This window comes from Podarcis muralis, chromosome 2 (genome assembly GCF_964188315.1).
Source record: "Podarcis muralis chromosome 2, rPodMur119.hap1.1, whole genome shotgun sequence".
Taxonomy (NCBI): Eukaryota; Metazoa; Chordata; class Lepidosauria; order Squamata; family Lacertidae; genus Podarcis; species Podarcis muralis.
Window position 1 is genome coordinate 120,485,168 of NC_135656.1, and position 13,633 is coordinate 120,498,800.

The following is a 13,633-nucleotide window of genomic DNA, read 5'->3' on the forward strand; positions in this document are numbered from 1 at the left end:
AGGGTAGTCCTGGCTGTCTTGAAATATGTGGTGGCTTTATCACTCCTGAAATTTTCCAACATGAGCTTATTGGTTTATGATTACTACTACTAAGTGATAGCTAGTACTGTTTTTTTCTGACGTGTAAATGAAGGAGATGATTATGGCAGAAAATTTGTGAGCATAGATTCTATGACCTAGGAGCATTTGCAATTGTCCTGTCACCAACCAGGGTGGAGTCCATCTTTACAACATCATATTTTATGTGAAGCTAAGAACCATCAAAGAAGCTAAGGATCAGACACTACTGTCACTTTTTGTAGTTAGATGTGCCTTTGTGTTCAGATCAGGCCTCAGCACAATAATGTAGCACTTGGGAAGGAAGATGCAGCCCAGAAGCCCAGCACTGGAGGCCAACATAGAGAAGACCTGCACAGCTACCATGTATTTCCCCTTTGTGCTCAGGTAGGTAGGAACAAAAGACACCCAAACACTGCAGAAGACCAGCATGCTGAAGGTGATCAGCTTGGCTTCATTGAAGGACCCGGGAAGCTTTCTGGCTAGGAAAGCCACAGCGAAGCAGATGAAAGCCAGGAAGCCCATGTAGCCAAGGACAGTGTAGAACATGGCAACAGATCCTTCATTGCATAGAAGGATGATCTCTCTAGCTTGGGAGTGCATGTCGGAGTCTGGGAAGGGTGGGGAGATTCCCAGCCAAATGCTGCAGATGACAACCTGCATACTGGAACAGGAAAGGACAATGGAGTTGGCCAGACTCTTCCCCAGCCATCTCCTCACCTTGTTCCCTGGCTTTGTGGCCAGGAAGGCCAGCACCACAGTGATGGTTTTTGCCAAAAGAGAAGAGACAGCAACTGAGAAGATGATGCTGAAAGCTGTTTGTCGGAGAAGGCAGGTCACTTTCCTTGGCTGGCCGATGAACAGGAAGGAGGACAAAAAGGAAAGCAGGAGGGAGCTGAGGAGGATATAGGATAAGTCTCGATTGTTAGCTTTGACTATGGGAGTTTCCATGTATTTAACGAAGATTCCTTTCACAATGCCAGTGGTCAAGGACAAGAAGAGGGCAAAGGAAACCAGCACAATCCCCAAGGGTTCTTCATAAGTGAGAAATGTTATAGTCTTGGGGACACATTTGTCTCGCGCTTGATTTGCATGCTGCTCTTCTGGGCATCTGGTGCAATGCTTTGCATCTGAAGAGAAGAAGAAGGACTTCAGAATTACTAACAAAACTCTTACATCCATACCTGTCTGTTTTCTGCCATGGTGATGGATTGTGCGTTTGAGGTGTCAGGAAAATACAGTCTTTAGCAAGGTGTGCTGGGAAGAATAAGGCAGAGAACAAGGAGGTACCCATTTTGGCTAGGCTGGCTGAAGATTGGTTGGGAGAGATTTCTTCCACTCAAGTTATTGTTATTATTATTATTATTATTATTATTATTATTATTATTATTATTAATTATTTATACCCTGCCCATCTGGCTGGGTTTCCCCAGCCACTCTGGGCAGCTTCCATTGAAACTAAAAATACACTAAAATATCACAGATTAAAAAACTTGCCTGAACAGGGCTGCCTTAAGATGTCTTCTGAATGTCAGGTTGTTATTTATTGCTTTGACATCTGATGGGAGGGCGTTCCACAGGGCGGGCGCCACTACCGAGAAGGGCCTCTGCCTGGTTCCCTGTAGCTTTGCTTCTTGCAATGAGGGAACCGCCAGAAGGCCCTCGGCGCTGGACCTCAGCGTCCGGGCAGAACGATGGGGGTGGAGACGCTCCTTCAGGTATACTGGGCTGAGGCCGTTTAGGGCTTTAAATGTCGACACCAGCACTTTGAATTGTGCTCGGAAACATACTGGGAGCCAATGTAGGTCTTTCAAGACCAGTGTTATGTGGTCTCGGCGGCCGCCCCCAGTCACCAGTCTAGCTGCCGCATTCTGGATTAGTTGTAGTTTCCGAGTCACCTTCAAAGGTAGCCCCATGTAGAGCGCATTGCAGTAGTCCAAGCGGGAGATAACTAGAGCATGCACCACTCTGGCGAGACAGTCCGCGGGCAGGTCGGGTCTCAGCCTGCGTACCAGGTGGAGTTGGTAGACAGCTGCCCTGGATACAGAATTGACCTGCGTCTCCATGGACAGCTGTGAGTCCAAAATGACTCCCAGGCTGCGCACCTGGTCCTTCAGGTGCACAGTTACCCTATTCAGGACCAGGGAGTCCTCCACACCAGCCCGCCCTCTGTCCCCCAAAAACAGTATTCTGTCTTGTCAGGATTCAACTTCAATCCATTAGCCGCCATCCATCCTCCAACCGCCTCCAGGCACTCACACAGGACCTTCACCGCCTTCACTGGTTCTGATTTGAAAAAGAGGCAGAGCTTGGTATCATCTGAATATTGATGGACACCCAGTCCAAACCCCCTGATGATCTCTCCCAGCAGCTTCATATAGATGTTAAAAAGCATGGGGGAGAAGACGGAACCCTGAGGCACCCCACAAGTGAGGGCCCAAGGGTCTGAACACTCATCCCCCCCACCCCTTTCTGAACACGGCCCAGGAGGAAGGAGCGAAACCACTGTATGCCCCCAGCTCCCAGCCCCTCTAGATGGTCCAGAAGGATGTTGTGGTCGATTGTATCAAAGGCCGCCGAGAGATCCAGCAGAACTAGGAAACAACTCTCACCTTTGTCCCTAGCACGCCGGAGATCATCAACCAGTGCGACCAAGGCAGTTTCAGTCCCATGATGAGGCCTGAATCCCGACGGGAAGGGATCCAAATGGTCTGCATCCTCCAGGCGTGCCTGGAGTTGTTCAGCAACCATGCGCTCAATCACCTTGCCCAAGAATGGAAGATTTGAGACTGGGCGATAGTTGGCCATACTGGCCGGGTCTAAAGATGGTTTTTTAAGAAGCGGTTTAATGACCGCCTCTTTCAGCAGATCTGGGAATGTTCCCTCACAGAGGGAAGCATTCACCACCCCGCAGAGCCCATCGCCCAGCCCTTCCCGGCTTGCTTTTATTTGCCAGGATGGGCAAGGATCAAGGAGACAGGTGGTTGGTTTCACACGTCCAAGCAGCCTGTCCACATCCTCGGGGGTAATGGATTGAAATTGATTCCATGCAACTTGACCAGACAGAGCTCTAGCACTCTCCCGCCTCAGCCCTGCTCCCACGGTGGAGTCTAGCTCCTTCCGAATATGAGTGATTTTATCTTCAAAAAACTGCAAAATCGTTGCAGGAGATCTTGGGGTCTTTACAAGGCCCCGGTGGTAAAGGTGGTTCCGTTAAATTGTGAACCACCTGAAAGAGTCTCCTGCTACTATTTTCTGCAGATGCAATAGAGACGGCGAAGCAAGTCTTCTTTGCCGTCGCTATCGCCACTTGGTAGGTTCGACGTTGAGCTCTAACCTGTGTCCGGTCAGATTCGGAGTGAGTTTTCTGCCACCGACGCTCTAGCCGTCTCAGCGATTGTTTCATCGCCCTCAGCTCCGAAGAAAACCACAGGGCTGTCCGGGCTCCATGCAATCGGAGAGGGCGCTTCGGAGCCAGACAGTCGATAGCCCTGGTTAACTCCGCATTCCAGCAGGCCACCAGGGAATCAGCTGAAAGGCCATCAACATGGGATAAAGCATCCCCTACCACTATCTGGAAACCATTTGGATCCATTAAGTGGTGGGGGTGGACCATCTGAATTGGTCCCACCTCCCTGCAGAGGGGAAGGGTCGCGGAGAAGTCCAGTTGCACCAGGAAGTGATCTGACCATGGCACTTCTTTTGTTTCACTTTTACTTAGTGTCAGATCACCCACGTCACTAGAGTTGAACACCAGGTCTAAGGCATGTCCATGACTGTGAGCTGGGCCAAACTTATTCAGGGACAGCCCCATGGAGGCCATGCTTTCCATGAAGTCCCGAGCAGCCCCTTGTAAGGTCGTGTCGGCATGGATGTTAAAATCCCCTAGGACAACCAAACTAGGTGTCACCAGGAGAAAATCCGCCACGACCTGAAGCAGCTCGGACAGGGAATCCTTGGTGCAGCGGGGAGGTCGGTACACCAAAAGGAATCCTGTACTGCCCCTATTGCCCAACTTCCAGAACATGCACTCAGAAAACTGGGTCTTCCCAGTAGGACGCCTGATGCAAACTAATGACTTCCTAAAAATCACTGCAACCCCCCTCCCCGCCCACATGACCTGGGTTGCTGTGCGTAAGAGAAACCTGGTGGGCAAGCAGCGGCAAGGACAGGCCCATCTGCTTCCTCCAACCAGGTCTCTGTCACACATGCCAGGTCAAATCCTCCATCCACAATCAAGTCGTGGATGGCAGTGGTTTTATTCATCATTGACCTGGCATTACACAGCAACACCTTCAGGTCATGTGGGTTTCCCCTGTTGATTCCAGTATCCATCTGGTCAAGGCCAGACCCGGAGGCAGGGATAGTCTTCAAACAACAAGTAAACCTGCCTCCTCGGTAATGACATGGTCTGGTCTTAGCGTAACTCCGCCTCCTGCCCATGATCACCGAGATCGGATGTCCCAGTGCTCCCCCCCCCCCGTGGAAGTTGTCCCAGCCATCGTGTTGGCTGGGGCCCCACTCCCAGGCAGCCCTGATCCTGCCCCTTAAAACAAAACACAAACTATAGAGAACCAATAAAATAACAACAACAACAACAATAACAAGAAAAGGAACAGAACAATTATACTAAAATTAATCCCCAACCAAATATCCATCCCACCCACACACCCCCAACAAAGGAAAAAAGGAAAAAAAGAAATAAAAATTTAAATTGCCACCGACTGCTTGAGGACATTTTAAAGCATATTAACCATCTGGAACAGGGAAGCAATGGCAGAACACTTCCCACACTTCCTCAAAGGTTTGTTCCAAATAAGGGCCTGGGCCACGCCCCCTGGGCCAGTTGGAGAAGGCCCTGGAAGGGAGCAGGCCCTGCAGTCCTCACCCAGCCGATGTGCTGCACTGCTATAGTAAACAAGTCGCTCTTGATCATGTGCTAAGATCTGGACTTCCTCCATGCAGACTGAAGGTGTAAATATATGAATAAATCGTATTTCTCAAAGATACAGCAGTCTCCCCTGAGTCTTCAGTTCTCCAAAGGAGCACAAACCCTGTGTGACCCCTGGAATCCCACGAAATCTTGCCTCTCCCTTTCCTCTGGAGTCACCCACCTTCCTGAATGGAGATGGTCCCTTCTGCACAAGGAGCACAATCGTAGCAGCAAACGGCCTCCCCTTCTTTAGCCACTCTGGCATATCCAGGGCGACAGCTTTCGGTGCATCTTGAACGAGGCACGACCTAAAAAGAAGGAAAAGGACCACCCAAGGAGATCAGCATAAATTACAGACATCATCTGAAGGCACTGACTAAAAACATGCTCAAATAAAAATCATTTTTAGAATACTGAGACCAGGTTAGAAAGCTTTAAAATGGGAGTGAGACCCTTTCAAATTTGGTAGAACTGTGGAGAACTCATTTTCTTTCTGACATGAAGTTTCATTTTTAATTGTTGAACGCAAATATTGTTGAACACAAAGGATTAAACAAACTATGGCCTTTTAAACTGCATTTGAGATTTATTGAAGCTCCATAGAGAAAAGGTGGGATATAAGTGCAACAAATAAACACATAAATGAATGAATTCAATGACCTTGCTGAATTTCCCAGGCCACACAATGGCTTCTGGTTTAATGGAGAATTTTATGCCGGAGGATGCCTGTCCCTCGATGCTCCCAACTTTCTTTCTGCTCTGAGATCTATTGGGAAATACAACCCAGTTCACGATATCAAAGTTGGCAATCAGCTCCCCATTCTGATCAGAATACATCCCTCCTATGGATGAATTGGAAAGCCAAATTTCTTTCAAGAAAGTGTGAAGCTAGAATGGCAGAGAAAACACCAGCTTTAGAAAACATGATATCCGGATTTTGTGAGAAAACAGAAGGCTTGTGTGCAAACTCCATAAGAGATGAGAGTAAATTATGTTTAAACAAAATAATTGCAGGATATTTCTGGGTATATGACTTTGGATATTTTGTGGGGCGTAGTCTTGTTTTTCTTAGATAATTGAGTAAGGTTCCAGACAGTTTTGAGAGAATGGTCCTAAATCAAGGACTCTGAGGCCTTGTGTCAGCTAAAGATAACAACCTTTTGGTCATTACAACTGGTCTTTTATCATGTTATAAATTCACAGGAGGGGGACGCGGGTGGCGCTGTGGGTAAAAGCCTCAGCGCCTAGGACTTGCCGATCGAAAGGTCGGCAGTTCGAATCCCCGCGGTGGGGTGCACTCCCAGCGCTTGGTCCCAGCGCCTGCCAACCTAGCAGTTCGAAAGCACCCCCGGGTGCATGTAGATAAATAGGGACCGCTTACTGGCGGGAAGGTAAACGGCGTTCCGTGTGCTGCGCTGGCTTGCCAGATGCAGCTTGTCACGCTGGCCACGTGACCCGGAAGTGTCTGCGGACAGCGCTGGCTCCCGGCCTCTAGAGTGAGATGAGCGCACAACCCTAGAGTCTGTCAAGACTGGCCCGTACGGGCAGGGGTACAAAAAATAAAAAAAAATCACAGGAAATATGACTCAAATAAACACAAATCGAGGACACATCCTAGCAAGCACTTGGCAACTGTAGAAAGCTAACAAGCCTTTTAATTGGCTTTAACCGATCCTATTGTGATTTCAACTTTCTGTGTTTTAAATAAGGGTTTTCTTTAGTGAAATTTTTTTCATTTTAACTTTTTTGTAAAGTGGTTTGAGGTTTTTTCCAGGAGTCAAGTAATACTGTATATAAATGTTATGAACTAAATATAGTAATTAATCAACTAATTAATTAATTAAACTCTATGTAAGGGAATGCTCCTTAACAATTTTTCATAGCTTATTTTGTGCTTTGAAAGATTCCTCCCAACCTTCCCAAATTATGTATTAAATTTTTTTATTTTAATCAATTTTCAAAGTATATTAGAACCACAAAAATAGATGAACAATAAAAAAAAAACATATTAACGTGTCCTACTAAAGACAGGGCATAGGAAACCTAAACATATTTAACAATAACAATGAGGTAAACTACAAAGAATATACAATCTGAAACGGATTCCATAGAGTATTTGCAAAAAAGGGGAGAGGACAGACCTGCCATGGCTGCAACCTTTGAAGTTCCAATCTGTCTCCTCCACCCGCCATTAACATCCATTTGGATCTGGATGAATATGCGACATTTAAGGCCTGGGCCACAAACTGGACACCGTAGTAAGTGCTGTAGCGGTCTTGAGACCAGATTGCCCCCATCTCGTTCTGGGACAAAGTTTCCAATGCTTCCTTTTCTGTGCATTTTGTCCAACCCTCCATGGATAGCACATTGTTTGAACATGTACAACTGAATGCTCTTGACCAAAACTCTGCAGCTGCAGCTGCAGCTTCAAATGAAAGTCGAGTATAGTAGCCATGTTCTGTCCGTTTTTTGGTATTCATTACAAAGGACAAAGAACCTTGGGCAGGCTCGAAGTAATCTGTGCCACCAAACAACATCTCATCAATGTCCAGAAGATCTGTTGTGATCCAGACTATCCCCTGAGATTTCCTCACTTCCTGAATTCTTTGTAACATCACGATTGGATAAATTCTGTGCTCAGAGTCCCCATAATAAACAAACACCTTGACTTGTCTCAAGGCAGATGGTTTACAATGTAAGGATGACATTTGTCCCAGGGTCGAAATATGAATTTTTTCCAAGAAAGCAACACAAATCCCACTGTGGATCATCAGAAGGGTGAAGACACTCAGGAACCTTCCTCCATTGTCATTGTCTGGAACAAAGAGACCGATCCACGTCCACCCGAAATGTAGCAACAACTTGACAATCCCCATGTGCTGGGTTTCTTGTTTTGGGACCATCCGATAGATAAAAGGGAACTGGGTTTTGTCATTCAGATCCTGAGCAGTAGAGCCAAAACTGATCTAGTAAGAAAAAGAATGGTGTCAGGGTTTCAGGAATACACAAGAAAGGCCTCATCGCATGATCAGGCCAAAGGCCCATCTACTCACAGTAGCTAACCAGATGCTTCTGGATGTATGCCATGCCATTGATGGAGGAATCCTGTTCAGAGGAGGACCTGGACATAGCTGTCAAGTGTCCCTTATTTGAAGGGACAGTCCCTTATTCCAGCACCATGTCCCGCTGCTGTCCTTTATTGATGGATGTCCCTTAAATGTCCCTTAAATGATGTCCCTTAAATTTCAAAGGAAGCAGCTCCTCTCCCTCCCTCTCTGCCTGCCAGGGAGGAGGGAGGCTCCAACTGTGCTGCTTGGCTGTGTTGCTCACCCAATAAGAAGTCTAAGAACGACTGGGGGGTGGATCTTGTATGCCTTGTGTGTGGCTAGTTAATGCAAGCTGAGGGGTTTTTTGAATGCTGGACGCCATTTTGTTGCACGTGCTGCTGCAAACTTTGCAGTGCAAAGCCAGGCTGGGGAGCCATCTTAAGCTGAGGCTGCATAGGCCTTGTAGTGCATGTGATTCAGATTCTATTCAGTTGAACCTCTGGTTACCAAGTTGGTTGGACAGTGTTCTCGAAGCGACCAGCATGAGTTTGACCAGACTGCAGGAGGACAGGAAGACTGGAGTGCCTGGAACAGGTGAGACTGCAGGTCCCTTATTTTGGCTGCTGGTCCCTTATTTTCAAATCTGTATGTTGACAGCTATGGACCTGGAGCTTATAGAGAAGGAAGTGGCTCCAATGGACACTGGGGCAGAGCAGGGCACCTGGGCCTTATGGGGTCATGGCACCCCAACCTCTTCCTAGAGTAACAATGGGGCACTACACAGAGTGAGAGGCAGAAGCTAAGCAGCTGCACAGTTTTGAGGAGTGCAAGTACTTAAACTTCTGTGTTCAGTTAGCTGTCAGACATCTGAGAAACAAGAAAGTCATTAGGAGCCAGGGGCTACTTTCAACCACATCTAATAATAATAATAATAATAATAATAATAATAATAATAATTTATTATTTATACCCCGCCCATCTGGCTGGGTTTCCCCAGCCACTCTGGGCGGCTTCCAAAAGAATATTAAAATACTGTGATACATCAAACATTAAAAGCTTCCCTAAACAGGGCTGCCTTCAGATGTCTTCTAAAAGTCTGGTAGTTGTTGTTCTCTTTGACATCTGGTGGGAGGGCGTTCCACAGGGAGGGCGCCACTACCGAGAAGGCCCTCTGCCTGGTTCCCTGTAACTTGGCTTCTCGCAGTGAGGGAACCGCTAGAAGGCCCTCGGTGCTGGACCTCAGTGTCCGGGTAGAACGATGGAGGTGGAGACGCTCCTTCAGGTATACTGGACCGAGGCCGTTTAGGGCTTTAAAGGTCAGCACCAACACTTTGAATTGTGCTCGGAAACGTACTGGGAGCCAATGTAGGTCTTTCAAGACCGGTGTTATGTGGTCTCGGCGGCCGTTCCCAGTCACCAGTCTGGCTGCTGCATTCTGGATTAGTTGTAGTTTCCGGGTCACCTTCAAAGGTAGCCCCACGTAGAGCGCATTGCAGTAGTCCAAGCGGGAGATAACCAGAGCATGCACCACTCTGGCGAGGCAGTCCGCGGGCAGATAGGGTCTCAGCCTACGTACCAGATGGAGCTGGTACACAGCTGCCCTGGACACGGATTTAACCTGTGCCTCCATGGACAGCTGTGAGTCCAAAATGACTCCCAGGCTGCGCACCTGGTCCTTCAGGGGCATGGTTACCCCATTCAGGACCAGGGAATCCTCCACACCTGCCCGCCTCCTGTCCCCCAGAAACAGTACTTCTGTCTTGTCAGGATTCAATCTCAATCTGTTTGCCGCCATCCATCCTCCAACCGCCTCCAGACACTCACACAGGACCGTCACTGCCTTCACTGGTTCTGATTTGAAAGAAAGGTAGAGCTGGGTATCATCTGCATACTGATGAACACCCAGCCCCAACCCCCTGATGATCTCTCCCAGCGGCTGCATGTAGATGTTGAAAAGCATAGGGGAGAGGACAGAACCCTGAGGCACCCCACAAGTGAGAGCCCAGGGGTCTGAACACTCATCCCCCACCACCACTTTCTGAACACGGCCCAGGAGGAAGGAGCGGAACCACTGTATGACAGTACCCCCAGCTCCCAGCACCTCAAGACGGTCCAGAAGGATGTTATGGTCGATGGTATCAAATGCCGCTGAGAGATCCAGCAGAACTAGGAAACAGCTCTCACCTTTGTCCCTAGCCCGCCGGAGATCATCAACCAGTGCGACCAAGGCAGTTTCAGTACCGTGATGAGGCCTGAATCCCGATTGGAAGGGATCCAAATGGTCCACTTCTTCCAGGCGTGCCTGGAGTTGTTCAGCAACCACTCGCTCAATCACCTTGCCTCCTATTGACAAACCAGGGAGGGAGATAGGAAGTGGCTGAGGGTTTTCTAACTCGCTTTCCACTTTCTTGCAATGTGATTCCCACCCCCTTTGGTCTCTCTTTTTGCGTGCTACTCTTTTGTGTTCCCTGGAAACTTTGGCCCTTAGGATATTGTTCAAGTTCAACTTCCATCAGTCCGTACAAGCATGGCTAATGGCCAGATGATTGGCTTTGCGGTTTAGAAACTTCTGGGGGCATGAAGGGGTTCCTCACCACTGTTGGAGAGACAGCAAAGAGGAATGAAACACGACAGATCTCTTCCCTTCCAATTCCTACCTGGGGCATTTTGTAGATGCCCAACATGTTTGAAATCTGGCTGGGGATTTCAGAAGAAGTTGCTTCAAAAACAGCCAACACATTATTCTGTCTTCCACAGCTGTAGTTTGGAATACTGTCTAGCATGGCATCGGCAGTTGTCCTGACATCAAAAGCGGCCTCATAGATGCTATAGCCCAGGGTGACATTGGCTAAATGCTTAAGATGCCGGGTGATCTCCTGGGTTGCAAACAAGATGGACAGGACTGGTGAGGTGTCCTTTGCTGACCAACTGCAAATAAATGAATACACGAAAAATCGTTTTAGCTTCCCATTCCCTATTAAATGAAAAGAACTTTGCAACATTCCTTGCTCTGTAAGAACAGAAGAAGAGCTTGCTGGTTTTATATCTAATGGGCCAAACTCTGCAGCTAGGAAGGAGCAGAATCTTTGTTCCCCCCCCTTTTTTTTGTGGTATGAAGGAGAACCAGGATTTTATTCAGAGGAAACATACTTAGTAGAGAGGAAGTACAAAAAATACATTTCCACTATGAGATTCAATACCCAGGCTTTGTTTTGATTTCATACGACTTATTCTATGTAATTTATTACAGAAGCAGTTATTTCTCCTGTCCATAGTAATACAATGCTCCTTCTGAAACAATCACTGATAATGTAAAGATCAAGCAAGCATTTTAGCAAAAATACCTTTGACCCTGGAAAGCTGCTCAGAGTTGCTTTTCTTTTTTTTGGAAATAATATTTATTAATAGTTTCAAGATTACAGAAAGAAAGGAGCAGAATCTTTGTCAGGAACTACTTAGAGGATGAGAAGATATGAAAGAGAGAAATGTCCTCTCTTGGGCTACCCACCTTAACTTCTGAGGGTGGTGGAACTACTTGGTAAGGTTCCTATACTGATTTGAACGTTTCAGAGAGTTTGAAGGGAAGGAGGTGGTATCCTTACATTCCGATTTTTACACATTCTTTGATCCGCAAACGCAAGATTGCACCGTGGATTTAGAACTTATTTAAGATATGTTGTAATCCAAATACACCCAACACCACCAGGGACATTTAATTTAGACAGTTTGTTGGGAATAAAGGAATAGGGAAAGCTGTCAAAGCTGTTAATATTTGACTAGGAAGAAACACCCTTTCCCCATAAAAATACAAAATGATACATGAGATGATCAACTATGCTTTAGCTGCATTAATGAAACTGAAGCCCAAAATACGGAAAGGGTTCAGAAACAACCTCTTTGTTTGCAGGATACCAAGGGGCATGGCCAGAAACTAGATCCTATCTCTGGAAAACTGAAGCCCAAAATAGGGTAAGGGTTCAAAAATAACGTCTTTGTTTGCAGGATGCCAAGGGGTCACTAGGTACTTGAATGCTGACTCTCAATCCCCAAATCTTCTTCCGAAGGCAATAGAGGGAGAAGGTTTAATCAGGCATGGCCAGAAACTAGATGCTGTCTCTGGAAAACAGCAATAAGTGTGAATGCAGACTGGGTAACATAAAGTCACTTACGTCTTAGCAGTGTTTCTGGGATGCCGTGAAAAGTTGATTGGGTAAGTTATAAAAGCTCTTGGAAATATGACCTGACTAATGAGGTGGTCTCCTGGCCTGTAATAATTCAACGGATCAGTTCCTATATTTCGGTTCAATGGGCATTTTGCTTTCAGCATCCTACTGGCTCCATGGGGCATTAGCAGCAGAAACAGCAGCAGCAGAAATATCATCCTGGCTATGCCTGCAAGAGTCATACACTCTTGTCACAGCAGTCACATTAGAAGCACAGCTGGACTCCTACAGTAGCTTCAGAAGCAAAGGTAGAAAAAGGAAACCTCCCATAGAAACAAGCCCTGCCAACCCCAAATCTCTCAGGTCCGGCTTCTGATATTTATGACCCAGTTCTTCTTTCAGGCTTGTGACAATAAGTTATCTGATGCTGCCTGTGATTCTGATGTTTTGTTATTTGTGGACTCCAAGGCCATCGTTGGGGAAATCCCTGGTCTAGATAAACAAATCACCATGATTTTGATAATTATAGGGTTAAGAAGGTCCACCTCCTTTGCAACTCCCTGGAATCGGTGTGTGACTCAATGGGCAGCTGCAGAGCCGGAGCAAAACATGTTTGTGAGAACTCAAAGATGGGACTCTCAATCTGGGCCCTGCTCAACTTGAGGAAACATTAACTTCAGTAAAGTCCAAGAAACTATAGCATATCTAGTGTTATGATTAGGTGGGCCCAGGATCTGATTGATTCTGAAAGGTGGGAAAAACTGTGGACTAAATCAAATTTGCAGCATGTGTGTCACTCAAAGAAAATGTATTTAAGATGATGTACCGATGGTATATCACACCTGCCAAACTTGCTAAAATCTATATTAATCAAGACAAAAATTGTTGGAAGTGTAAGGAGAAGAATTTCCTCCATATGTGGTGGACTTGCTCCAAAGTGAAAGCCTTCTGGGATATAATATATAATGAGTTAAAAAGGTTTTGAAATATAAGTTCAATAAAAAAACCAAAGGCATTTTTATTAGGTCTAATTGGTGAAGAAATACATAAAAGAGAGGTAAACATGTTTATGTATGCCACAAGGGCTGCAAGAACACTTCTGGCTCAGAAACGGAAGCAGCAGGAATTCCCAACACTGGAAGATTGGCAGGTCAAGGTGGTGGAGTATGTAGAGATGGCCAAGTTGACGGGGAAGATCCAGAATCAGTGTGACGCACTGTTTCAAAAGGACTGGAACAAATTTATATTTTATATGAAAGAAAATTGTAAACTTTTGAAAACGTTTGTAGGCCTGAATTGAAATGTTTTGTAATAAAAATATAAGGAACTGGTTTACCGACAAGAAGGTGAAATATTATAATTTGACAAAGGGTAAATAAGTGATTATAGAAATGTGAAAAATATGGAAAGATATGTGGAAGTCAGAAAGAGGG

General features: G+C 46.3%; 1 protein-coding gene across 1 annotated transcript; it reads right to left on the reverse strand.

Annotated features, from left to right (window-relative positions):
* Positions 1-276: 276 nt before the first annotated feature.
* On the reverse strand, positions 277-1,334 carry LOC114591151 (vomeronasal type-2 receptor 26-like). Its single transcript, XM_077925270.1, has one exon. It carries the CDS (start codon positions 1,237-1,239, stop codon positions 277-279), a length of 963 nt encoding a protein of 320 aa, XP_077781396.1. The 5' UTR covers positions 1,240-1,334.
* Between the last annotated feature and the right edge of the window lie 12,299 nt (positions 1,335-13,633).

What these genes read in the sequence shown, in the direction of transcription:
- LOC114591151 (XM_077925270.1), bottom strand. Translation starts at nt 1,239, where the DNA reads ATGGATGTAAGAGTTTTGTTAGTAATTCTGAAGTCCTTCTTCTTCTCT.